Source organism: Phascolarctos cinereus, unplaced genomic scaffold (genome assembly GCF_003287225.1).
Source record: "Phascolarctos cinereus isolate Bilbo 61053 unplaced genomic scaffold, phaCin_HiC Scaffold_5;HRSCAF=322, whole genome shotgun sequence".
Taxonomy (NCBI): Eukaryota; Metazoa; Chordata; class Mammalia; order Diprotodontia; family Phascolarctidae; genus Phascolarctos; species Phascolarctos cinereus.
The window spans coordinates 304,569-328,211 of NW_027555958.1; the positions used below are offsets into that span (position 1 = coordinate 304,569).

General features: G+C 53.8%; 1 protein-coding gene across 1 annotated transcript in view; it reads right to left on the bottom strand.

Moving 5' to 3' along the window:
• Positions 1-2,740: 2,740 nt before the first annotated feature.
• TSPEAR (thrombospondin type laminin G domain and EAR repeats) overlaps positions 2,741-23,643 on the bottom strand; it is a 33,693-nt gene continuing 12,790 nt past the window's right edge. The window contains exons 7-11 of the mRNA XM_078154575.1: positions 22,773-22,962; positions 21,385-21,614; positions 9,748-9,935; positions 7,907-8,008; positions 2,741-3,595 (exon numbers count right to left, since the gene is read on the bottom strand). Coding sequence (XP_078010701.1) covers positions 3,442-3,595; positions 7,907-8,008; positions 9,748-9,935; positions 21,385-21,614; positions 22,773-22,962 — 864 coding nt within the window. The 3' untranslated portion in view covers positions 2,741-3,441. The remainder of the gene's footprint in view (positions 3,596-7,906; positions 8,009-9,747; positions 9,936-21,384; positions 21,615-22,772; positions 22,963-23,643) is intronic.

The following is a 23,643-nucleotide window of genomic DNA, read 5'->3' on the forward strand; positions in this document are numbered from 1 at the left end:
GCTTAATAAATGCTTATTGACTGAACTATGCCTACTTGGAGAAACTGTTGCCAAAAAATGGTAAATTTACTCATTCTCTTTTCTTCATTCTATTTTACTGCTATATGCAATGGATCGAAGGTGTTGTTACTAAATATTTCTCTGCTATTTTAAATTTTGCATAAAGGTTGCTTACATTTTTAATGATTATTTTCTAGGTAAAGATTACTCTCATTGTGTCCTGAGTTGTTGTGAGGAGGGTTGGGGAAGCCTCCAGATAGCTGACTGCACAATTTGACTGGTTGAAATACCTCACTTTCTGCGTGGTGATCAGAGGATTGCCTGGGGGCTCAGAGCTCCAAGCATTTTATTAGTAATCCATATTTTAAGTTCTCTAGCTTTTCAGAGAAAAAATGCCTTGTGGAACCAGAAGCCTTGCCCTAAACTAAAACCCTCAGGAGCTATTGTCCGATGGGTCCCTTTGAACACGGGACTCTCAGTCTTTCTCCACCCCATACAGAGAGAGGAGAGGAAGAGCAGAGGCAAAGAACTCAAACAAAGGTCCCACCTTGAGCTGGCTCTTGGGGTGGATGAGTATGGTCAGGGAGAATCCTGCAGGGAGAGTGCTTCACGTCCACACTGCCCTCTGCAGTGACACCTGCTGGCTTTCAGTGGACTAACCGGTTTCTCCTCCCTCTGTGGTTGGTTGCTGTCCTGTGTTCTTGAAGAGGACCAAAATGACATCCCTATGCTGGGTCAAGGTACACTACGTGCCACTGTGGCTGATCAGACCAACATGAACTCAGAAGGCTCTACCACAGATGGGGAACAAATTGTCCATGTGAACATTTGCGGTGGGTTCTCTAAATTTGTGTAGCTCATGTTTCTTCAATTCTGCATTGCTCACAGAGCACGGGGCCTTCTCTGATGAGGGCACACCAGGCTGGGGGGTCCTGTGCCCACTGTACAATATATATGAAGAGAAAACTGTCTGCCCAATGAGAAACTTCTGGAGCCTGGAGCATGGCTTGACTATTGGAAAGGTCATACATACATTTAAGAACAAAATAATGAAATAAATAGCTCCTTCTACCTAGGAAACACATGGCAATAAGACAGGACTTCAGATTTATACAACACAAATACATGCCTTCTAGCCAAAGCAGAGGACAGAGGGTGAACTGGGACAGAAAGCCCTGGGCTGACGGGAGCTGTCACTGGAGCCCTAGCAGGGCTTGTTCTGGATGCGTGACCCCCAGCACCTTTCTTCTGACGTGGCTGAACTCCTCTTCCCTGTATCAGCTGACTGAGCATAACTAATGGGTGGCTCAGATGACTTCAGTGATAAAGTGATGATGACATGAAGAAATATCTGGACAACCGAAGACTGAGAAAAGGTGAGGAAAGCAGTTACAAGTTCTTGGGAGCAGAGGAGTCTCCAAGAAATGCCTCTGAGGTAAGAGAGAGCAGGGATGGGGACTGCAGGTGGGAGGAGGGCAGGAGGTATAAAGGGATTGGTTTCTATGGCCAGGAGGGTAACAAACAATAAGGACATAAACAACACTTGAGGGGGACCCCAGAGGCAGAGGGCTCCCAGGGTGGGTCAGAGGACACTTACCCTGGACCAGAGTCCAGAGACCACCTGCACCAATGCTCTCACTTTATGAGGAGGAAACTAAAGCCCAGAGAGATGGAGTAGCCCCCTCCAAGGTCACGTGGGCAGGAAGGAGCAGAGGCAGCATTTGAACCCTGGTCTTGTTCTTCCCCAATTTACCCATGGAGCACTGCTTCTGCTCCTTCCTCTTCTACTCCTCGCCTCCCAGGGTTCTTGGGAGAGGAGTGCTTGGCATGCCTGAAAGCCTGGTGTAAATGTGAACTGGGATCTCCAGGTGAGAGGGAAGAGAAGGCAGGCTTCTGGTCCTCTCCCCAAGGGTCATTAGTGCATGTCTAGCTTCTCCTAGCCCTTGTCTGTGGTCTGTGGCTACTGCTGATGGCAAGCCTCTTCATCCCTACCCAATGACCCTTCCTGAGATCCCGTCTGGCCACGTTGCTCCTCTGCTCAATGGCTCCTTGCTGCATCCAGGCTAAACCCAGCCAGTTCTGCATCCTGCCTTCCTTCCCAGACTTCTTTGATACTCTTAATTACAAGCTGTTTCCTGACCTTGATCTCCAAGCCTTTGTACAACTTGCTCCCTATGCCTGGAGCACCCTCTGTCCTCACCCCTGCCTCTTAGCATCCTCAGCAGGTCCTGCTACATATGTAGATGCAAAGCTTTCTCTGCTTCCCCTATCTGCTAGCACTCCCTCCCTCTCCTGGACTCAGTATTTCATTACATGTATCTATGTAATATTCTGCTCTGCATCCACATGAAGGCAGGCCCTGGTTTGCTCTTGTGTCCATTTGGACTGATGATTTCATGGCTAGAGGGAACTCCCGCTTTGGAAACTCCCTTCTTCCCATATCTTAGAGAGTATCCTGGATCTCAGAGAGTTTAAGAGACTTGCTCATGCCACATCGCAATTACGCATCAGTGGCCTTGGGACTCCCACACCCATCCTTTCTCCAGCACACCACATTGCCTCTCCCCTTGTATCTGGTACAGAGAAAGTACTCAACCAGCACTGAACTGAAGTGGACTGAATCTCCTAGGGGTCAGACGTGAAAGGACTGCAGCTGTGGGGGGAGCTCACTGCCACCAGCCCCCACCTGCTGCTCACACTCCAGGTGCTGACTCTGCCCATGACCCCGCTGTATTTTAGCCACACAGCACTGGCCCCTTCTCTTGCCCATGGGGCCTTGGTGGGCAGTTCTTCCGGCGGAATCCTCACCCCAAGCAGCTGAGGGGAGAGCAGGCTGCAGATCACTGGGGGAGGCTCCAGTTTTTCTAGGACATGAACAATTTTATGGGCCTCACCTTTGGGAAATAAGAAGAAAACTTTCTACCTTCAGGGCACTTATAAATCACCAAGGAGACATCCAGGTTCCACTGAGCTCTGGGCTCAGAAGGTCCTCAAGTACTTAAGATGGGCACCTTCATTCACCACATGCCCATGGACGATGCCCAGAAGCCTGACTAGAACCCTCTGGCATGAAGCAAAGCTTCCTCTTCTTATGTGTCCAGCTTGGAGGGATGCTCTTTGAGGGTGAGTCCCATTGAGGGGATGCTGACTTTTTTCTTAATGAGGGACCATGATGGGGAGATGAAGAACAAATGAAGACAGAAAGTGGCCCAGCCCCATTTCTTTCTGCACAGACCCAGGAAGACTCTCCGGAAAAAATCTGCAATTTTCCCAGAGAGTCTTTTAGATGGCAGATTGTGCCCACGGGACCCTTCACCTTGCAGCCTTCTGAGTCATGTCTCATCAAGCCTAGTGGGGCTATCCTCGGCCAGACCCCAAAGGGCCCCGCTATTTCTGGGAAGATGGCAGAGGCCAAGGCAAGGTTGGATGCAGCCCTGGGGCTCAGCTCATTTTCAGCCTCAGCACCCTGGAGAGTGGCTCCTTTGCGCTGGAATACATGAGGTAGGAACCTGTGCTTGTGTTGAAGGCTTCCCAGTCCCTGCAGCCAAAGGTGGGGAGGTGGTGGACAGCCACGAAGCCTTCATAGCCTTGCCACCTACAAGAGGAGAGGGGGGAGTCAGGCCCTGCCCTGGGGGCCTTGCCACTGAACTAGGGGTCAGGGGGAAGGCCATCTTGGACTGAGCCCATCTGCTGAGACGGAGGACCTGGCTTCAAGTTTGGGCTCAGCCACCTCATCCCTGGGTCACCTCCTTTCTCCAGGCCTCAGTCTCTTCCTGTCAAAGAAGAGGGGTGGACTAAATGATCTCCAAAGGCCCGCCATTTTTTCAGTCTCTCTTCATCCTCATGCTACGTCTGGTCCTTCTGTGATTGAATCACAAACATCAGAACTCGAAGGGAGCCAGGGACCACCATATCGCCATTCAGGGACTCGAGCTCACACCACCAGAGAGTCACCAAGGGGGGGCCTGGAGTTCTGGCCAATTCCATCCCCTTCCCCAGGCCTTCCTGCTTCTGGGAATGATGCAGGGTCTAGGTCTACATTACTGAGGGTTCAAGGACCGAGCGTAAGTCCCCGATGAGCAAGCTCTATCATGGCTAGCTGTGACGGGATCCCTCTGGTGTGCTGTATGCACTTTGCCCAGAACATGTGTTCAATCAATAGCAAAGATGTGTCAGGGTGTGGTGACCAGTTTAGGTTCAGGATCTGCTTAATGCTACAGTCTTCCCTCTGAGATGATTCCCAACTCACCCTGTCTATATTTTGTCTACATCAGGAGTGGGGAACCTGTGGCCTCAAGGCCACATATGGCCTTCTAGGCCCTCAGATGTGGCCTTTTGACCAAGTCCAAGTTTTACAGAACAATCCTTTTATTAAAAAGATTTGTTCTGTGCAGTTTGGATTCAGTCAAAGGGCTGCACTTGAGGGCCTGGTTCCCCACTCCTGGTCTATACATGCTGTCTCCCCCATTTGATTGTGAGCTCTTAGTGGGCTGCCCCCCACACTCAGCCCAGCTCCTGGTATACAGTAGATGCTTAATCAGTGCTTATGGATCTGAGGCTGCTTATGTTTTCAGAGGGCTTGTTAGTATGGGCACAATCCCATTGGCCCAAAGGTCACCCCAAAGCGGGAATTCCATTCCATTCCAACTGTTTGTCCTGAATGCCTCCTAGGCTTCCTGCAGGTATGATGACAAACAGGCCCTGCCTGCAAGGAGCATACATTGTGTTCAGTCATAGGGCACCTGGGCAAAGGCATGGAGACTGGAGATGGAATGTCATACACGAGGAGCTCCAAGGAGGCTGGGCTGACTGGAACACAGAGTGTGGCAGGGGAAGGGAGGTTAGTTTGGAAAGATCTGGGAGGATACATTGAAGACACACCGGGAAGGATGTGAAGTGTCAAGCAGAGGAGTTTGCATTGTATCCTACAAGCAATAGGGAGCTCTGGGAGCTTCTCGAGCAGGGGACTGATATAGACTCGTGCTTTGGGAGGTCAGTATGGCAGCTGGGAGGAAGACAGGTGAGGGGGCAATGTGAAACCAAATGGCCCCAGGAAGGGCCACTGTAGCAGCTGAGGTGAGGAGGGGGAAGGGCTTGACCTAGGGTGGTGGCCATGTAAATAGAGACAAGGCAAGAATAAGAGAGAGGCTGGGCACTTGAGAAATGTAGGGAAAAGGAGAGAGATGAGCTGAGGATGACTGAGTGTGGCCCCGAGGGGAAGAAAGATAGACAGGCAGAGACAGAGATACAGAGACTTGATAGTGCTGAGAGAGACAGAGAGAAAGACAGAAAGACAGAGATAGAAGGAAAGCTAGAGAGAAATAGAGAGAAAGACAGAGTAAGAGAGAAAGAGAGACATAGAGAAAGAGAGAAAGATAGAGACAGAAACCTGATAGTGTTGAGAGGGACAGAGACAGAGAGAGAAAAAAACAGAAAGAGATAAAGAGAGACAGAGACAGAGGGAAAGATCGAGAGAGAAAAACAGAGAAAGATAGAGGCAGAGACCCAATAGTGTCGAAAGACACAGAGATAGAAAAAGACAAAGACCTGATAGTGTTGAGAGAGACAGAGACACAGAGAGAGGGAAAGATAGAGAAGTCCCCAGAACAGAGGCTTGTGGAACATACACACATAAGAGGCAGGAGATGGATGAAAGTCCATCCAAAGAGACTGAGAAAGAAGGGCCAGACAGGCAGGAGAGGAACTGGGAGACAGCAGAGCCATGAAAACCCAGAGAGGAGGGAGGGTCCAAGGGGAGAGTGTAGTTCACAGTGTCGAAGGCTGCAGAAACATCATGAAGGATGAGGATGGAGAAAAGGTCATTAGATCTGGCAGCTGAGAGGTCATTGGTCTCTGGAGTTGTGACAGGTCTGTGAGATAGATTGTAAGGAGTTAAGACATAATCGGGAGATGAGGAAGTGGAAGCTGTCTATGTGGCTGTCTGTGCCACAGAGCTTGGCCACGAAAAGGAGGAAGGGTACAGAGCGAGAGCTCGAGGGGATGGATGGCACAGTCCAGCAGAGGCTTTTTGGAGGGGAGAAATCCGAGCATGTTTGCTGGCAGCAGGAAAAGAGCCCTTGGATAAATGAGACTGAAGATGAAAAAGGGAGAAACATGATCAAAGGGCTGCGCTCCTGGAGGACATGGGAGGATCAAGGCACATGGAGAAGAACTGGCCAACACTTCTCCACGCCTGGATCAAGTACCAGTAAGGCTGTTTGGGGCTGAGGCACAGGCTCAGGGAGAAGGGCGAGCTCAGGACAAGTGGCTCTGTCTTGGTAACAGCCACCATGCCAACTTCTGCTGAGAGGGAAGGCACAGGGGTGGGCAGGAAGGCAGCCAGGGAAGCCAGGAAGCATTGCCAGGCAGCAGAGAGGACTCTGCCAGAATTGGCTGCCATGCATGGGCAGGGTTCCCCGTCAGCACAGGCTGCTGGACAAGAAGGCCGCTTCTCCTTCCTCACAGATGGCCTGGGGTGAGAGATGGTGCTTGGTGGCTCTGATCACCATGAAGAAGCTTGCCCAAGCAATGTCTTCTCCAGCCCCGACCCATCCTATGATGAGTTTAGAAAGTAGAGTCTTAGATCACGACCCCATTTGCGCAAATAGCCACCAAGCCTCTGCATCCTTCCCTAATGACCTCCCAAGCCCCTATCCTCCTCTGTGCCTCTTGGGTCCTTGGCTCTCGGTGAGCTCAGCTTTGACAACATCTCCCTTTCCTGCCCCATCCCCCTGCATCCCCCAGTTATTGAGACCTCAGTCCGCAATTAATTTGCATTTACTTCATACACATTTTCTTTTCCCTTATCTGTCACATGATGTATCAGCCTGGGAGAAGGTCAGCTCCCAAGAGAGCCGGGGCCGCTCTCTTTGAGTTTCTGTGTCTAGAGGGCTTTGGACATGACAGACCCTTAATAAATCCCGCAGAAATCGAGCTGGATTGCAAAGCTTTGTCTCCGTTCGCACCTAGCACCTAGCTGGCAGGGCTGTGTGAGGATCAAATGCACTGTGCCCGGCACATAATAACAAATGTCATTAACATTGATACGTTGCATAACATTTATAATAATTAATATTAATAACGATCTTCATAAATGTTTGTTCCCTTCTCCCACCTCAGCTGCCATGTGAGCCACCGACGTGGAAGAGCCAGAGCTTAGCCAAGGGATGTTGGGAGAGGCATTCTGCTGGGGAAGTCCGAGGTGACTTCAAGCCCAGACTCCGCCCCGTTCTAGCTGCCTGAGCTCATATAGATCCTTTCCCCTCTTGGATTCTCAGGGTCCTCACCCGCCAGCATTACCTGCCTCATAGGGCAGCTAAGCACACGGCACCATTCATGTGCTCTAGGAAGGTGAGTGGCCACAGAGGGACCAAAGATACCAGGGAGGGGTGAGTGGCAAGGCAGGTGTGTGAAGGACACTCCCCCCACCCCACCCGGTCTCCTGCTGGCCACAGAGTCCAGCTTTTATCAGCCAGGTGAGCCCTGAGAAACAGGCCCTCCCCTCTGGAACCTGACTCCTGCCCATGGGCATCTCCTCCCTGATCACAACTGCAGAGGAAAGTGGTGGCCCTGGAGAGCCAGTCATCGGGGCTGCCCTCCTGTCACCCCTCCCCTGGCAATAACCACAGGACCATCTCTGGATCTGTGGGTCAGTGCTTGGCAGGGGCAGGGCCCCAAAGGCCCCTGTTCCCTCTGCCCCAAGATTCCACTCAGAGCTCGGAGTAAGGAGCCCAGTCAGGGGCCTCCCTCTCCCTTGACCACTCTCCAGGAGCTGCCAAGTGCTCTGAACTTGTCAGGGAGAGCCCACTGGCTGGCAAGGACAGAAGAGGTCAGAAGATGGACCCTGAGAGGCCGGCAGGCCACAGTGTGTGATGGGAGGCGGGGGTAGGGATAGCGGGTAGAATACCTGTATATAATACTGTTCACTGAGAAGGACTCCCCATCAAAGGAGTTTGCTACCACCAGGAAGTAATCTTCTCCCACAGAGAAAAACTCCCAGTCCAGAGCACTGCAGAGAGAGTATAAGGCAGGGTTAATGTAGAAAGCCCTCAGAGTAACCCCTCCCAGGTGCATTATTCTGAGCCAACAAATTCCCAAGGAAATTCCTACTTCCATTGTTGGAAGGTCTGAGTCCTGTGGCAAAGTACAAGGCATTTCAGCTGGCTGAAGCCCCAAGTCACCTAGGGATGCACACCTGGGGCCCAGCACACCTGGATTTCCTGACACCCCCCCCCCCGGGATGGGGACAGGAGCCTCTGGAAAGGGTTAGCCACAGTAGGCTGTCAGCCAGGCCATCTGAGGCCCAGGCAGGTGTGCCCTGAGGACCTGGACAGCCTCACCTGGGCCAGGACATTAACTCCTGAGCCTCTATCCTGAATGGCTACAGCTCAGCGGCGTATGCGTATGAAAACTCAGGAACTGCTGATTTGGATGCACACCCACTGAGGGATGCAGACCCCCTGAAAGGCTCACACCCTGGACAATCACAGGAGCAGATTAATGAGATGGAGTGGGATGGGCCTGCATGGGGCCCCTGTAAGTCACTGGGTGTGTGGGTCAAAGGGTTCTACCAGTTGACAAACGAGGAAACACCCTATGATCTCCAAAGGCATGCATCATTCACCATCAGAAAATCCCAAGCTGCCCAGGGCAGCTGGGATAGAGGCCAGCTGGTCAGCACTCGTCCTGCAATTTGACTCCTGGCCTGGCTTTTTTGAATACCCAAAGAGGGCAGCCAGGGATCCATATCTGTCTTACTCGTCCATCCCTCTCAACAGAGGTTTCCACTGGCAGGGCCTACCGGGGCGAGGTTAGTAGCCAGGAGCCACCAAGATCTCCAGAATAATTTCACAAGAAAGGACAGATAGGCCACAATGCCTTTCACCCTGTGGCCACATCACCATCATGGACTCTATTCATTCCTGAAATGACCGAGGCCGCATCGGCAGGATCTCCGGGGCAGGGCACCATGAGGTTTGGGGGCCTCTGTTGCAGAAAGACAACATTGGGTGTCCCCTGCCCAGGGCCATGGAACAAAAAAAGCAAGGAGGGATGGGTCTGGTCCAGGCTTACCCACCCCTTCAATCTTAGGCATCTAATCCTGTCCATGGCAGGGCAGCTCCAAGCAACACACCCAAGAGCTAGGCAATGAGTAGGCTTGGGCTTGGGAAATTCATGGACCAGGGAGGTGAGGTGGAAGAGTGGCCAGAGAGCTGATCCTGGACCCAGCAATGCCTGGGCTGCTGTGACCTCTGTCCGTTGCTGGCAAGCAGCCCTGGAATAGGCATAGGGAGCCCCCGAGATTGTGAGTTCCAGAGCAGGTGCCAACCTGCATGGGCAGAGGTGCTTCCTGAGCTGGGAGGGCTTTATACAAATGAACTTGCTGGTCCAGATATGGGGGGGGGGGCTCCAGGACCCTTCCTCGGGGCACATTCTCTCTACGTCAGACAGACATGAGTGTGAGTGCCCCCTTCGTCCTCCTGACCACAGTGTGAGCCCCGCCACTGTAAAGCTGCCCATCTCATAGGTTTCCCCCAGCCCAGGCTGTCCTCTTGTCTTCCCCCTTAGGTCTCCACAGGGGTGAGGGCCAGGGCTAGGTGTGTGACTGCTCCTCTGCCCTCAGCTGCTGACTCAAATCTCCCCTATTTTTGCTCCAGACAAGGAAACTGCTCCTTTCAGCTCCCAGATCACTGCTTGAGACTAGTCTGTCCCCTGACACTGAGTTCCCCACACCTAACGGGTACCTGCCTGTAGGTGGGAATGTCTTGGAACTTGACAAACATCTGGGCAGTGACATTCAGCTCATAGATGACTGAGTTGATAGCATAGGAATTATTCTGTACCCGAGTTTCACTGTCGTAGCTGTGACTGTTGGCCACAGCAAGGAAGAGCCGTTCCCCAATGTGGAATACTTCCCAGTCGGCAGCCCCGAAGGTCTAGGGTGAAACGAGAAAATCCCATGAAGAGGCCAGACATGAAAATGAGGAGTGTGGAAGCCTTCCTGTGGCCCCCAAGTGGTGCTCTTGGGGCCCCATGGAAGGAGAGTGGCCTCAGCAAGGCAGGAGGAGGTGGGCATGACCATCTGAAGTGAGACAGCCCTGACTTACCTGTCCTCATTCATAGCAAGGCATTCATCCAAGCAGAGGGCACTCATTACTCCACAGCTGCCTGGAAAGGGGGCGGAGGTTCACCAGCCATGGGCTCTACTGCCCACATCAGGATGAAGCCCATTCCCCCAACTCCCTGGGGTCCACATCTGTGCCTTACCAATGCCCAGGACAATTTAACAGTGGGAGTCTCCCTAGACACTGAGCTCCTGCCTCCCCCTTGCTCCTTACTGTCAGCTGAAGGAGAGAGGATCTCTCTCTGGGGAGAGTCTCAACTGGGGACTTCTGCTGAGTCTCAAGCTCTCTGGACCCCACCCTTCACCTTTTGGGGGTTGTAGGGACTCTTTGTCCCACCCCCAGCCAAATACACAGCCATCCTAACTCCACAGAGCTAAATCCAGAAAAGACAAAGCATTGGAGCCCAGGAGGAAGCCATCAAGACCCAAGAAACAAGTACAATTCCAAAGGACTCTGGGCTCAGAGGGGCTGCATGCATCCCACCTCGGCCACCTGTGGGATTTTAGACGAATCACCTAGCCCCTCTGGGTCTCAGTCTCCTCCTCTGTAAAGGGAGCAGACTGGACCAGATGGACTGTGGAGTCCCACCCAGCTCCAAAGCTGTGGATTCTGGAAAGAAAAAACTTCAGTTAGGGAAAACCTAACAAAACAAAACAAAACAAAACCCATTTCCTTCCCCTAGCTACAGAGGGTGCTCTCTCCCTGCCTCTGGGGTTAGAGCTGCCAGGCCTGTTGTCCACAAGAGGGCGCTGCCTTCTTCCACTGTGGTCACTGGTGGAAAACAAAATGCATGACCCCAGTAAATAATGAAGCCTCTGCCCACTGAGGCAGTCGACAATGTCAATCTCTGATCTCCAAGCACCCACCACTGGTTCACTGACTGACTGGCCACCCTCAAGACTTTGGCAAGGCAGGTTTCCCGGGCATTCCAAGGTATTCATCTGTCAACGTCCCCCACAAACAGAGCACTCCAGGAATTCACTGGCACCAGCCTGAGTGAGGTACGTGATGTGGCCAGAACACACTAATGCTAGGGAGGGTCCCAGAAATATGAAATGTGAAATTTGGTTTAGGACAAAGACATGCCCTACGTGCAGTAATTTCTGGCAGGAAAGATTTCTCCCCATTTTAAAGCTGGGCAAACTGAGATAAAGAAATGTGCAATGGCTGGACTGCTTTCACCCCGAAAGTCAGAGGCCCAAGAGCTTGAGGTGCCCTGTGACCAAATTAGACACTTGACCTTTTCCCCCAAAGAAAGAGGCTTCAGCCATCCAGGTGAGAAAGCCCTACCACCAGACTTGAGAAGGGAAGATGGAGCCCAAGGAATCCAGACGCCCCCTGGTGGTGCTTGGCCGGTTTACCAGACCTGCCCCAAGGCTCTGCCCTGGGCTCTGCCGGGGATAACCTTGGGACATCCCTCTGAGGAGGGGGAACCGTGACAGTCTCAGAGCTGGGTCTCCGGGACCAATTGCGTTCACCCTCTATTCTGCAGAGGCTGAGGGATCTGGGCAGTACGAGCAGAGCTCCGTCAGAGCCCATGCTGGGCGTATTTCCACTCAAAACATGAACGTTAAATCTGGCACACAACAAAGGTACTTAGCAGTATGGTGAGAGATTCAGGCCCAGAAGACAGGCTTCATTCCCTCTATCTGCAGGGAATTTCCCTGAGCCTCTTTATCCCCGGGGAAATTCCATGCCCACCCCACTCTGTGAAGCAGCAGCGATGGGCCATCAGGGTCATTGAAGCCCCAAAACCTTCCATGGCTGAGTCAGGGAACTCCTGAGCACAAAAGCAGAAAGGCTGAGTTGGCACCTCGATCTCTACAGGACATGGGGCAGACCAGGCAGACGCAGAAAGGAGGGTTGGTGAGGAAGTGGGAGCGATTTCTCAATCCTTCTCCTGGGGGTGCCGGTGATCTCCCAGTGTGGGTCTTCCCTCCAGTGGTGCAGATTGCAGCCCGTTTGTGCCTACCCAGCCCCAGCAGCTCTCATCTGTGTCCTTTCACGGTGGCCATGCAGCACACTGGAGCCTCCTCCACAATCTCGCCGTGGGGCTCCCTCAGGGGAGCCCTCTTGTCCCTTGGGCTATGTGACTGGTCCGACTTTTTCCCAGTCACCCATGTGACAGCTGGTGATGTCCCTGACAGGCCTTCCTAGTAACACCCTGCAGTCTGCACATGTCCACCGTGTGGGCGGCCTGAAGTGGCCTCTGGGTCATCCCGGCTTTGAGTCTCCAGAAAGTGAGGCCCCTTGGCCCCAGGCCATCAGAGAAGGCAGCGAGCCAGCTGATGAAGGAGGGGAAGAGCAGAATCTGAGGTTGCCCAGGGAGGGCATCAGCATCTCTGCCTGGCACCAGGTTATTCCTAGGGCTCTCCTTCATCCTCTGGTAAAGAGCTGCTGGCTCGGCGTCTGCAGTCAGGAGGACAGCAGCTCGGGAGGCCCTATCAACCTTGGATGACCTGTCCTGGTGGCCAGAGACCTTTGCCAGGCCTCAGGAGCTCCTGGGCCCAGTCTGTGCCACCTTCTGGGAAGCCTTGGACCTTCCTCCCGGACAGGAATCCAACAGCTGCAGCATACCTGAGAGCCTGAGCCTTCATCACGTCAGGGGCAGACGTCCCTCCTGGACCTGACCACACCAGCCACGGCCTCGGTCTACCCTTTTTCATCTCCATGCCCTGAGACATTTCCCCGATAGAAAACAGAATAAAATGGAAAGATTTCCAGGGCTGGGGGCTGGGGAGCAGAGGGTCTCTGTATGCCCGGCAGAGGGGGCCATAGTCTTTCTGGGCCTGGATGACCGCGGGTCCCTCTGGGCAATCCAAAGACCATTAATCATTCATCAGATCATGGAGAGGCAGGCTTGCCCCCAGCTTGCCAAGGAGTCCCTGCCCAGACCAGTCTCAACCAGAGGCTCCAGCCAAGTCCTGAAGCTGACACAGGTTCAGGTTGGCAGGTGGGAGCAGGGTGGGATGGAAGCTCCCATGTCCCCAGGGGAAGGACAAATCCTCTTCAAGTAGCCTGGAATTCCCCAGGGAGGAAGTCTGCTTTCCCAAGGCTCTGAGAAAATCAGGAGGTCTGCCTGGGATGAGGAGATCTCTGTTGGCAGCCCCTCCCTGACGGGAGAGCCCCAGGCTGGCAGGGGGTAAGACAGGGACCAGCTGGGGGTGGCAGAGGACTGCTCTCCAGGGGCATGGCTAGCTGCCCACCCTTTGCCAAGCTCAGTCCACAGAGTGTTCTCTAGAGGGTGCTGGACGGCGGGTAGATGGAAGGGGTGAAGTGCCCTCTGAAACACCATATGCTGAGGCAAGCTGGAACTGACGGCAGTCCACAAGGAGTCAGGTAGCTGACCCCTTGGCATTCCTTAGCCCCAACAGGGCTAACACTCCCCCTCCACCCAGGCTGGTGACCAGGCAGGATGCCCACAAGCCAGGACAAGAGCATGCTCGTCCTTCTTGGGCTTCATTCAGCTGGCTTGGGATCCGGCTTCCTCAAATCCTTGGCTGGTAGGGAAATCCCGCTGCTTCTGAGGCACCGAAGCCGTGTTGCCTCTGCTCCTCAAAGAGCCTGACGTCAGACTGGCCCTGGCCTAAGTAGCTGCTGCTGTGATTGGTGGTGGCCTATCCCCCTGGGCCTGACCCCTGCCTACCCCCACCCTGCTTGTCTTTGCGCCAGGATGGTGGACTCACTAATCAAGTAGAGCTCTGGCTTATCCAGCCATTCTTAGATATATCCTTGTTCTCCCCCAGCTCTGCGCCAGGCAGGCTCTGAGGGCTACAGAAAGACCCAGGTGGCAGGGGTGCAGGACCACATGGGGAGGCTTGGCCTGAGGGTCACAGGGCATGGCTTCAATTATGGCCTCTGCCACATTCTGTCCATGTGACCCGGTCAGTTCACTGACCTCTGGGCCTCAGTTTCCCCTCTCTAGAAGGCGGGGGGGTATCGAGATGACTTTACCCTCAGTCTCTGGTCCCTCACATCCTGGAACATCCCAGCCAAAACTCATGGACATGCCTTTGAATCCTTCCACAGCCCAGTGGGGTGCCCCGTGAGCTTTGGATACTCATGTGCTTGTTTCTACATGTATGTGAGAATATGTGTATACATGCATGCATGCACATCTGTGCCTGTGTGAATGCAGGTGAGGGGAGCACAGGCTGTGGCCAGGCCTCCAGGCCTTCCCAGATGAGTAGCTACCTCCCACGTTCATCCTCCCTGAGAAGCATCAGTTAGAGGGGGACAGCGTCCAGGGCAGGCTGAGGGTGGCTGGAGGGGAGAGCCTGTGAGGGCCAGGACCAGTCAATGGGGTGGCTAGTTCCTCCCCTGTGTGCCCCCCCACCAACACCCCTACCTTCCCCTGTCCCACTGCAGGTCGGGATGGGGACAAAAAGTCACTAAATTCTTCAGAGTTTTAAGAGACACTCCTCCTGTGTCTGGGAGAGCCACAGTCGGAGACACATGGGGCATCCTGCTGCCTCAGGACTTGGGTCACGGGTCAGGCTGGCCCAGCTGTGCACACAGCAGGCACTCACAGTGTGTCTGTGGAACTGACTTTGGTAAGGGCTAGTTTTCAGCAGAGGACCTTGGAGAGGTGGCTGGGGGTCCCGAGGGGAGAATGCCTGGGCAGCCTCACCTTCTCTGCCTTCTTCTAGCCTGGTTCTGTTTCTGCTGAGGTTGTGATTTTATCCTCATGGGCTCTTGACAAGAACAGGCCATCCCACACTGTGCCAGGCCTTCCTGCCCCAGGATCCCCATTCTTTCCCTGCAGGCCTTGTGGCCACAGTCCCTCCTGGCTCTGGGTGGAACCCTCAGCTGCTTGGAGGCTCCCTTTCCTCCTCTCCCAATGCTTCCATCTCTACTCTCACACTCAGGGAGCACGCAGTCCTGGCCCCTCCCTTTGGGCCTGGAGCACCTTCTCTCACAATTGGAGCAATGGGCTGGTTCTTTCGTCTTTCCTCTACACTGCACCTCTGGGGTGGCCCTCTCCCCGCTCCCAGGGGCTCCCAGGGGTGCCAGACTTCCTCCGTACCCCAGGCCTTGCCCTCAGCCTTGAAGACTCCCCTAAGAGTTCAGACAACCCCTGGAAAGCCTTCCTGCGCTCCCCTTGACCTCAGCCACACACAGCGGGGCAGTCCAGCCAGAACCATGCCCAGGAGCCAGAACTCTGAACTTCCTCCCTCCCGTAACTTCCTTCCTTGTTCTCCCCTCAAACTCCAGACCCTCCCTGTGTGCCTGCCTCACCATGCTCCCTCCTCAGGCCTGACCCTTCCCCACCGTCCCCTAGCACCCTCCTCCAGGGCCCCATCCCCAGGCTGCCGTGGAGGGCACTCTCAGGAGTCACTACGGAAGGGCTGCAGATCAGCTGTCCAGGGGGCAACTTGGGAGGCTCCTTTCCTGGGAGGCTCCAGGGTCATCAATGTTTGGGCCATTGCCCCTCTCACAAGGGGGCCAGCAAGTGTCAGAGAAGCCATAATTGGTGCCGAGGGTCTGGCAGGATGAGCTCAGGGCCCTGGCAGCATTGAGGTAAGATGGGCACAATTCCCTCAACAGGACGAGTGCCCCAGGATCCCCAGGGCCCCACTGTCCAGCCTTGTGATGGACTTGATTAGGGAAGAGATAATGCAGTCTCCAGGCAAACCCGCTTGGGGTGGTTCTCACTCACTTTGGGCTGGGCCTAGGGTCAGGAGGACCTGAGTTCAAATCCAGTCTCAGACACTTACTAGCCATGTGAGCCTGGGCAAGTCACTTAACACCTGCTTGCCTCAGTTTCCTCACCTTTTGTGGTGCAGATCAAAGGAGAGAATAATTAGAAAGCTCTTTGCGGAGCTATGTGAATGCTGTCATGCCGAAGGTGGTCTGGGGGAGCAGTGAGGCATTCAGTTCTACCTCCAGCTTCCTTCCAAGTCCAGAGGACAGAGTGCCACCCTCCTAGACAATCAAGAGATTCAGACCACTGCAGTGGGGAAAGACCCCCTGGAATCCAGCAGGGATCCCAGCTCAGCCCAGGTCCCAGCCTGAGCAGCCCAAGTCGTCTGCCCAGAGTGCTCCTGCTGCTCTGGCCCAGGCCCCAGGGCCGTGGTGCACCCCTCCTGCGGCTGCTGGGCAGATGGGTGCGCCCTCCTCTCTGCTCTCAGCCTGCTTGCCACCTGCCCTCTCCTCCACACTGCCATTGGAAAGGGGCGCATCTACTCCCCTGTGGCTCCACTCACCCTCCGTGTGACTTTCTTACCAAAGCATCCCTCCTTGACCACCCCTCCCCGTGTGCTTTGTCTCTCCCTCCTAGAACGTAAGCTCCTTGAGGCACAACAGTGTCTTTGTATAGGCAGCACTTAGCATAGAACCCAGCACAAGTAGGTCTCATTAAAGGCTTTTCCATTCATTCATTCATTCACTCACTCACTGATTCACCTGAGCCATGGTCCCTGCAATTGAAGGAAGGAGACAGAATCTGTAGTCGTGAATGACATGGGAAGACTCTGGGGGAGGGCTGGCATCATGCTTCCCCCTCCCCTCCCTCAGACCACTGACTTTTCTACCTCAGGAGAATGGACGAGCCTCCCACAGCACCAATGAAAGTGCCCCTGGCCTTCCTGCCTCCCTACACAGCAGACCTGCCCTCCTCTGAGTCACATCCCACACCTTGTTCCTCTGCCAAGTGCCCTCACACTTCATTAATCACTCCCTTCCCAGACCCGCCCCAGCTGTCAAACCTCTGCGGCTCCCAGGCATGGGCCCTGTGGGCTCCCCACCATTCAAGCCCTCCTCCCTACACCCAGAGCTCTGGCCAGCTCGGTAAGTCTGCCTTTTGATGTCTCCAGGAAAAGGGTGAAGCTCCAAGGCCCTTTCCTACCAGCTGGTCCCGCCGGACTCTTGTCTGCTGAGCGCCTGCCCGGTGATCTTCAGGATCGGTGGCTGCAGTGCTGTGACACCACACACAGCAGCCGGGAAAGGATCCTGGCAGAGTGACCAGTGATGGCTTGTTGGCGCTTGGAGTGCCATCAGTAGAGAATTAATTCATCTGTAGCAGCAGTGATAACAAGAGCAGACGTGATCACACAACTCCCGGGGAGGCACGCACACCTGCTTATTAGCTGCATTCTACGGGCTGATGGGAGGTGGTCTCTTCTGACTCACAGAATCTGAGCCCGATGGACCCCAGGACATGGAGGTCCACTACCAAGTCCCCAAGGAAGGAGAGGGTCTTTCCTGGTCCATGCCACAGGTTGAGGGAATGGCGCACCCGCCTCCCATGACTCTATGACATCAGGCATCTCCCCAGCAGGCTGAGCCCCAAGCCCTGAACAGCTGACTCTGGCTACAGCACCAAGCAGTGGTGAAGGAGCTGAGGTGAAAGAGATGAGGGCCGGGGCCCCAGGGCCATCTCTGTTGGAAAGAGAGTCCCTGACTCAGCCGCTCCTCCTCAGGGAGAGCCCAGTGCTCATCTATTTCCATCCAGGGGCACGTTTTAGGGCCTGGCACAGGTAACGAATGCCTGTCAGCTCTGAGATTGGCAGGCTCAGCAGGCATCATGAGCCCTTCACAGCGTGGAGGGATGAGGAAGAGATCAAAGCCAAGACCAACTCTGCCTTCCTCACCTCGGAATGTCACTGACCGAGGCAGTCGTGACCAATCTCATCAGTCTGGGGCCATTTAAAGGGTGCCTTCCCAGGCCTAAGACTGGATCGGTCCCAGGACCCAAAGAACCAGAGACATGAGAGAAAAGGCCTCCAACATTCCTGACAGACAGGTCGCTCCTTCCCATTGTTGGTGTGCCTCCATCGTCTCGGTGCTGCCTTCTGGAAACGGGCAGAACGCAGCCGCTCCTTCCTCCAGCTCCCTCATTCCGCACTGGTGCAGTGGGACTTTCGTTTTCGTCCTGAACACAGGACTTGACGCTTCTCCACATTAAGCACCCCTTGCTCATGTATCTGAGCTGACCTCATTGCTGCTTGCTGAGATCTGCCAGATTCTGGGCTTTGTCAGCCTAGGCATTAGGAGGCTTCTCACAGCCTTGCCATTCACAGATTGAATGAGCATGCCCCCCGACAGAAAAATAGTACAGGTAGCAGGACCGAGCAAAGCCTTCCATCACAGGCTTCAGTCACAAGGGCTTGGAAAGGGCCCAAGGGGTTCTGGAGTCCATCTGTCTGATTTGGCAGATGACAAAATGGGGGTCCTGAGTGGAGAAAAGATTTTCTGAAGCTCAGTGCAGGTCCAGGATTTGAACCCAGACCCTCTGACTCCAAATTCAATTCTTTTTCCTCCACTCCACAGAACTGCACGTATTTCTCCATTTCATCCATAATGACTTTATGGGGGATTCCGCCAAATATACTGCTGGAAGCCAGCTGCAGTGCTCTACCATCATTCATAGGTGAGCGAGCCAGTCCAAAGCACTGGTGAGGCTCAGTGGGTGTTGTGTGTTCTTAATGAACCAGTTCTGGCTCCTAGAAATCCTGGAATATTCTGCTGGAATCAGTCAGTCAAGAACTACACGCAAGCACCTCCTATGTGTTGGCGTCCCCTCCTGTCTCCCCCAGTGGTAGAGACTTTGCCTGTGCATTTGCCTTCCGTCTGGAGGCATCTGCATTCAAGGTATGTGCGCAGATGCGTTTTGTCTCTCTCCTTGTCAGAATGCAAGCCCCTTGAGGGCCAGGGTGGCTTTTGGGTTTTTTTCTTGTGTTCCCTGTGCTTAGCACCGTGCTTGGCACATAGATGTTTAATCCATGCTTGTGGATTGATGGAGAAATTCCTCCAAACATTTGCATGATAATACATCCTAATTTTTTTTCTTGGGGTTGATACTGAAACTACTAGTCTGTAGTTTTTGGAATCTACCTGCTCCCCTTTCGGCAGTCTGGGACCACGAATGCCCACGTCTAGACTCCTGAGGTCTGCTGACTCATGAAAAACCATAACTGCATGCGTGTGTATGTGCGCACACATGCACATGTGAGTGGCATGCATGCACACACATGATCCCTGACTGAGTGAGTCGGTTCACATATGTCCAGGAATGGAGATCTGTCATCCACACTTGAAGCTGACCATGGAGGTGACCTCACAATACACAAACCACATGGACAGGAAGCAAATGGGACTTGACTTGCCCCCACCTCTAACCAAACATAACCTCCTTGTGGGCAGGCACTGTCTCATTTTTTTGTCTTTGGATCCCCCGTGCCTCACATAGTGACTGGCACACAGTAGGTGCTTAATAAATGGTTGTGGATTGACTAAGGATCTCAAGTCTCTGCTTTAGTCTGATCCAAGAAAGTCATCTAGATGCCCATATCACTGAGTCCCAGGGACGTGGCTGGATTCCTAAGAATCAGGAGCCCAGGGCTAGCCTTAAAACATAGACTCTTTAAGGGCGTCAAGTACGGCAGTCAGACAAATCAGTCTAGAGACTACAGGCTTCTCTATGGACAGCCCCTTCCCCCTCTCCCGCCCCGCCCCCTCCACCTCCCCAAGTCCTATTCTGATGCATCATCACAGCACAGAGATGAGCTGCGATTCTTGAAAATGAGGCCAGTAGCATCCCAGCTCTGAAGACACCAAGCTTGGAATTTATACCAGGAATGCAAGGTTGTTTCAACATTTGGAAAACTATCAACTATGACCATGTTAACAATAAAAATAACTCAATTATACGGACAGATGCAAAGGACTGAGGGAGTCATAAAAGATAAAACGAACAATTTCAATGATCTGAAATTGAAAAGCTTTTGCATAAACCAAACAGATACAGTTAGAATCAGAAGGGAAACAATTGGGAAAATACTCAGAGCAAATTTTTCCGGCAAAGATCACATTATAAAATCACAAAAATATTCCACTGGTCAAGGGACATGAACAGGCAGTTCTCACATGAAGAAATCCCAGCTATCAACAACCACATGAAAAAATGTTTCAAGTTGCCAATGAGAGAAATGAGGATTTAAATAACTCTGAGGTTCCACCTCATCACCAGCTCAGCGTACATGATGAGAAGGAAGATAGCAATTGTCGGGAAGGAGATGGGAACACTCTGCTGCCCTGCTGATGGAGCTGTGAAGTGTCTCCACCATTCTAGAAAACAATTTGGATTCTATGTCACTGAATGGACCTACCTTTGGATGTATGGCACGGAAACGTACTTGCAACAGAGGTGTAAACTACAAGGTCAAAGACAGAGGGAAATGCCCCACAAGTATAAGAATATTGATAGCAGCTCTCTTGTAGCAAAGAACTGGAAACAAGGTGGGTGCCCATTCACTAAGGGAAGGTGTGTAATGGCATGTGGTGGTGCCGTGAGAAATGACAAATGGGACAAATTCAGAGAAATGGGGGAGGTATGAGCGAAGCAGAGTGACATGAGAGAACCCAGAAGAACAGTTTTCACTCTGCCCAGAATCATGTAAGAGAAAACACCTGGGAAAGATGCCAGACTCTGAGCCATACAGATCTCTCAGGGGTCTGTGGATGGAACCTGGCAGAGGGGGCTGGCATGAGGCGCAGAATGAGACAGTGAGGCCTGGGGCTTGATTTGTCGGCTTGGCTTTAACTAGGGCTTAGGAGGCGTGGCTTCTGTCTGGAGGGAGTGGGCTGTAAGTGCATAGGTAGTGGTGGAGATGGGGGAAGACCATCAGTAAACATGTCAAAATACACAGAAGCAAACAAGGGGAGAGAGGAATGGGAACAGGGTGATTTTGTTGTTACCTTGCTAAATTTAATCTCTACTTTAAAACCATTCATCACAGGCGTTCACAGTTTCTCCTGGAATGCCCTTTCTTGTTCTCAGTCTATTGAAGTGCATGTTTCTTGATGACTCTACATCCGCCCAACGAAGTGGCAATGGGGAGGTAGGAGGTGAAGCCAAAGCCTGTCAGGGCTGCATCTCTGGTGGGAGCACAGCTCCCCGGCCCCTTGGACAGGCCGCCCTCCCAGGGAGAAGGAACAGCAGCAAGGATTCTTGTAAAGGGACTCCCTGCTCTGGGAGAGCCCAGAGGTGTGGGAAGTGGAGACTGGTTCCTTAGCCCCTCGAGGCTCATCTGACCTAAGAGCCCTCGGTGCCCAACAGGGGTGGGAAGTGACTGAAAGCCTTCCCGTCCCAGCTAAAGCTGAGGTGGACTGCCCTCCGGATTTAACTCCAAGCCAGGTTAGCCAGGGGCATGTCTGGCCTCCCTAGGGCACAATAAAGGCCGAGGCACAACGTCTACCCTGGGGGATCCAGGGACGGGGACGTGACCAGGTCAGTCTGTGCTGCCTTCTGTCTCCTTACCAGGAAGGACTGGAAGAGCTGAAAGGAGCCCAGGAGCCAGACGTACGTGTGAGAAAACACCTTGGTGGACGTGCCGTTAAACGTGTTGGCCACCACCAGAAACGAGTAGGGCCCAATGGTGAAGAACTCCCAGTCGTAAGCGCCCGAGGTGGCCAGGGTCTGGTTGGCTTCAAACAGCCCCGATCTTGGGTTCCACTTGTAGATGACACTGTCAATGTTGTGGTTGTCCCCTGGCGGGAAAGAGAAGGGGAGGCATGGAAGGAGGTCCCCACGGGGGAGGTGTGGAGGTGCGGCCCTTCCATGTCACCCCAGCTCTCTGGGAGGGCCCATGGCCGTGTTCCCTCCATCTCGCTGGCCCCACCCGACCATGTTCTTCCCTCCTCTTCCTTAGAGGCTGGGCTCTAGTATTGCCTCCTCAGGGAAGTCCTCCCTGCCCTCCCCCTCACATCAGGCAGTGTTCTATCTTTCCTCAAGTTTCATCATCTTATAACCACACGTGCCCCTCCCTGACCAGAATGGAAGCCCCTTGAGGGCCCCCAGTGCTTCATACAACCAGGATTGAGCCTAGTGGAAATGCACAGTAATGGGTGCCTCAGTTTCCCCAGCAAGAAGTTGCTGTTCAGTTCAGCTCAGCCCCCACCCCCTTCTTTCCACATTTTAGAATGTCCTGCCCTGGACTGAGGCCAGAGGCAGCTGCATTGTTCCCTCAGGCATCGGTGATACTGGGGAAGGGCTCCCATGCTGGGTCCTGGCACTTCCCCCCAGCACCACAGACTCCCTGGACTCATCCCACTATGCAGGCCTGTGGGCTGTGCTCGAAGCCTTCCAGGAAGGGGGAGACCCTCCATTCTTTGGGACAGTGCTAAGGGTCAGGAAGGGCACCCTGCCCCCAAGCAGGGGGGAGCTGATGCCCCTTCCACAGGGCAGCCCTTCCAGGCGCTACTGGAAGTCGTCTCTGGACGCTTCCCTGAGCCCATCCCCAAGACTTCTTTCCTCCAGGCTAAAGAACATGGTGTAGGACCTCAGAGAATCACTTTGCAGTCTCTGGACCTTCATTTCCTCATCTATAGAAAGAGGGAGCAGCCGAGTGGTTCGGTGGGTAAAGTGCTGAGTTCAAATCCAGCCTCTTGTACTCCCTAGCTGTGTGACTCTGCCTCAATCATCTCATCCGTAAAATGGGGATCATGCTAGCACCTGCCTCGCAGGGTCCTCGTGAGGATCCAGTAAGATGATAACTGCTTAGCCCAGCACCACGCACGTAGTAGGCCCTCTATAAATGCACGATTTTCTTGTTGTTTATATTTGCGCTGTCTCAGAGGCTCCTTTCAGCTCTGATTAGACGAGGCGGGCAGCGGCCAGGTGCAGGGCTTTTCCCGAGGCCCCCCTACCTTGGCGGTGGTTGGCCACGGCCAGAAAGGACTCCCCTGCGATCTCAAAGGCCTCCCAGTCCCTGGCGCTGTAAGTGACAATCCTCTGGTAGGTGACAAACTTGAGTTTTCTGGGGCTCCATTTGTAAATGACCGAGAGTTCCTGCTGACCCTTGTCTTTCGGCTCCAGATTGGCCACAGCAAGGAAGACCTGAAAGACAAGAGATGAGTGCGTGCTGAGATGATCTGGGGGACGAAAGTGGAAGGACCACAGAGAGACGGTGCAGCTCTGACCTTGGTGGTCACCTCCTCCATCCTGCCCTGCCTGAGGCTCCAGCCCTGGGCACTTAGTAATGTCTGTCTGGACTGTGGCCCCTGCGATGACCTCCTTCCCCCTCCAAAGTCCCCTTGCTGTCCTTTAGAAGACACCACTCAGACCACCTGCATCATGACACCTTCCCTGAGCCAGCCTGGGGGCAAAGACACGTTCCCCTTGTCCAGGGTGGCGTGTGCATGCACGCACACACACACACACATGTATACACATGCACACGTGCACACGCACACACACACCAGCACACACACAGAGGCTTCTCCATTAGCCCCAAAGGCAGAGCAGGTCCTAGAGGTGTGTTTGGGGGGTGTGGTGCAGGCCAAGCTAGGGGAAAGGCTGAGCTCGCCAAGCTCAGGGCACACCCTGATGCATGAGACACGCTGCAAGCCAACTTGTGGGCCTGATTTGGAACGGCCACAGACGTACCTGCCTCCCAAAGAATGTCAGGCAGTGAAAGCCCTGGGGCAGAGCGAGCTGGGACCTGTGCTCAGGGAATCTCCCTGTGGCCCTCAGCACCTGCTTACAAAGACACAGCTGGGCCGGCTGGCCTGGGCCAGG